We start from the raw sequence: 875 nt of genomic DNA on the forward strand, positions 1-875 counted from the left end.
ACGGCCGGAGCGCTCCCCGTTCATGTCCTTGTTCTGGGGAGCGGCCTCTTCCGTCCAGCTCCGGTGAACAGGGCAGCTGGAGCCGGGGCGTGCAACAGGCTGCCGTGGCTGGGCGGGGCCCGACGCCGTAATGTAAAATGGAGACTTCGCTGCAAGGCACACCAAGTGCATTTAACTTGTGCATTTTCAGGCTGAGACTGGGTCCTGACAACTTAGAGAAACTCTGGGCCCGCTGCAAGTACAGGGTATCAGTGAAGATGCTGCGTTCTGAAACTTTGAGCGCTCTTTTTTATGAGTTCAGAGTTACAGCAAAGAAAAGGAAGACAAAGAATTTTTTCACTGTTCTGTTTTTAGATAGGTGCAGCCTACCAAAAAACTGATATGCTGTCTCATATGGGTGGCTTTCCAAGGGAAGATAAAATGCCGGTTCAGTCAAGTAGAGCTTCTTACACTATAGGCTGCATTTTTAAACTATTTATGCTAGAACAAAGATCTCTCCAAGGTGTTGCTCATCTTTCACCCTTCAGACTTAGAAGTTTAACATGAAAATTTTCCAAATTAACTTTATTCTAATATTGCACAACTTCTTGTCTTTAAGAAACCAAAAAATTACGATTAAGCTGTTGTGTAAAATCTACGAAAGCTGTATTGCAGAATCATGTAGCAGTATTATTTATACTTTTTGATGTAGTTACATCCTCAGTAAAGAGTGTTCAGTGAATTCTAATGCCAGCTTTTATTATGACCAGGTTTCTCAGGCTGCAGCAGACTTGAAGCAGTTCTGCCTGCAGAATGCACAACATGATCCCCTACTGACAGGAGTATCATCAAGTACAAATCCATTCAGACCGCAGAAAGTTTGTTCATTTTTGTAA

General features: G+C 43.3%; 1 protein-coding gene across 1 annotated transcript; it reads left to right on the forward strand.

Moving 5' to 3' along the window:
• Positions 1 to 749: 749 nt before the first annotated feature.
• Positions 750 to 875, forward strand: GNG5 (guanine nucleotide binding protein (G protein), gamma 5; the record flags this gene model as incomplete). Its single annotated transcript, XM_010079817.1, has 1 exon — positions 750 to 875. A coding segment is annotated over one exon (126 nt), but the record flags the coding sequence as incomplete, so codon positions are not given.

This window comes from Pterocles gutturalis, unplaced genomic scaffold (assembly GCF_000699245.1).
Source record: "Pterocles gutturalis isolate BGI_N339 unplaced genomic scaffold, ASM69924v1 scaffold26794, whole genome shotgun sequence".
In the NCBI taxonomy this organism is placed as follows: domain Eukaryota; kingdom Metazoa; phylum Chordata; class Aves; order Pterocliformes; family Pteroclidae; genus Pterocles; species Pterocles gutturalis.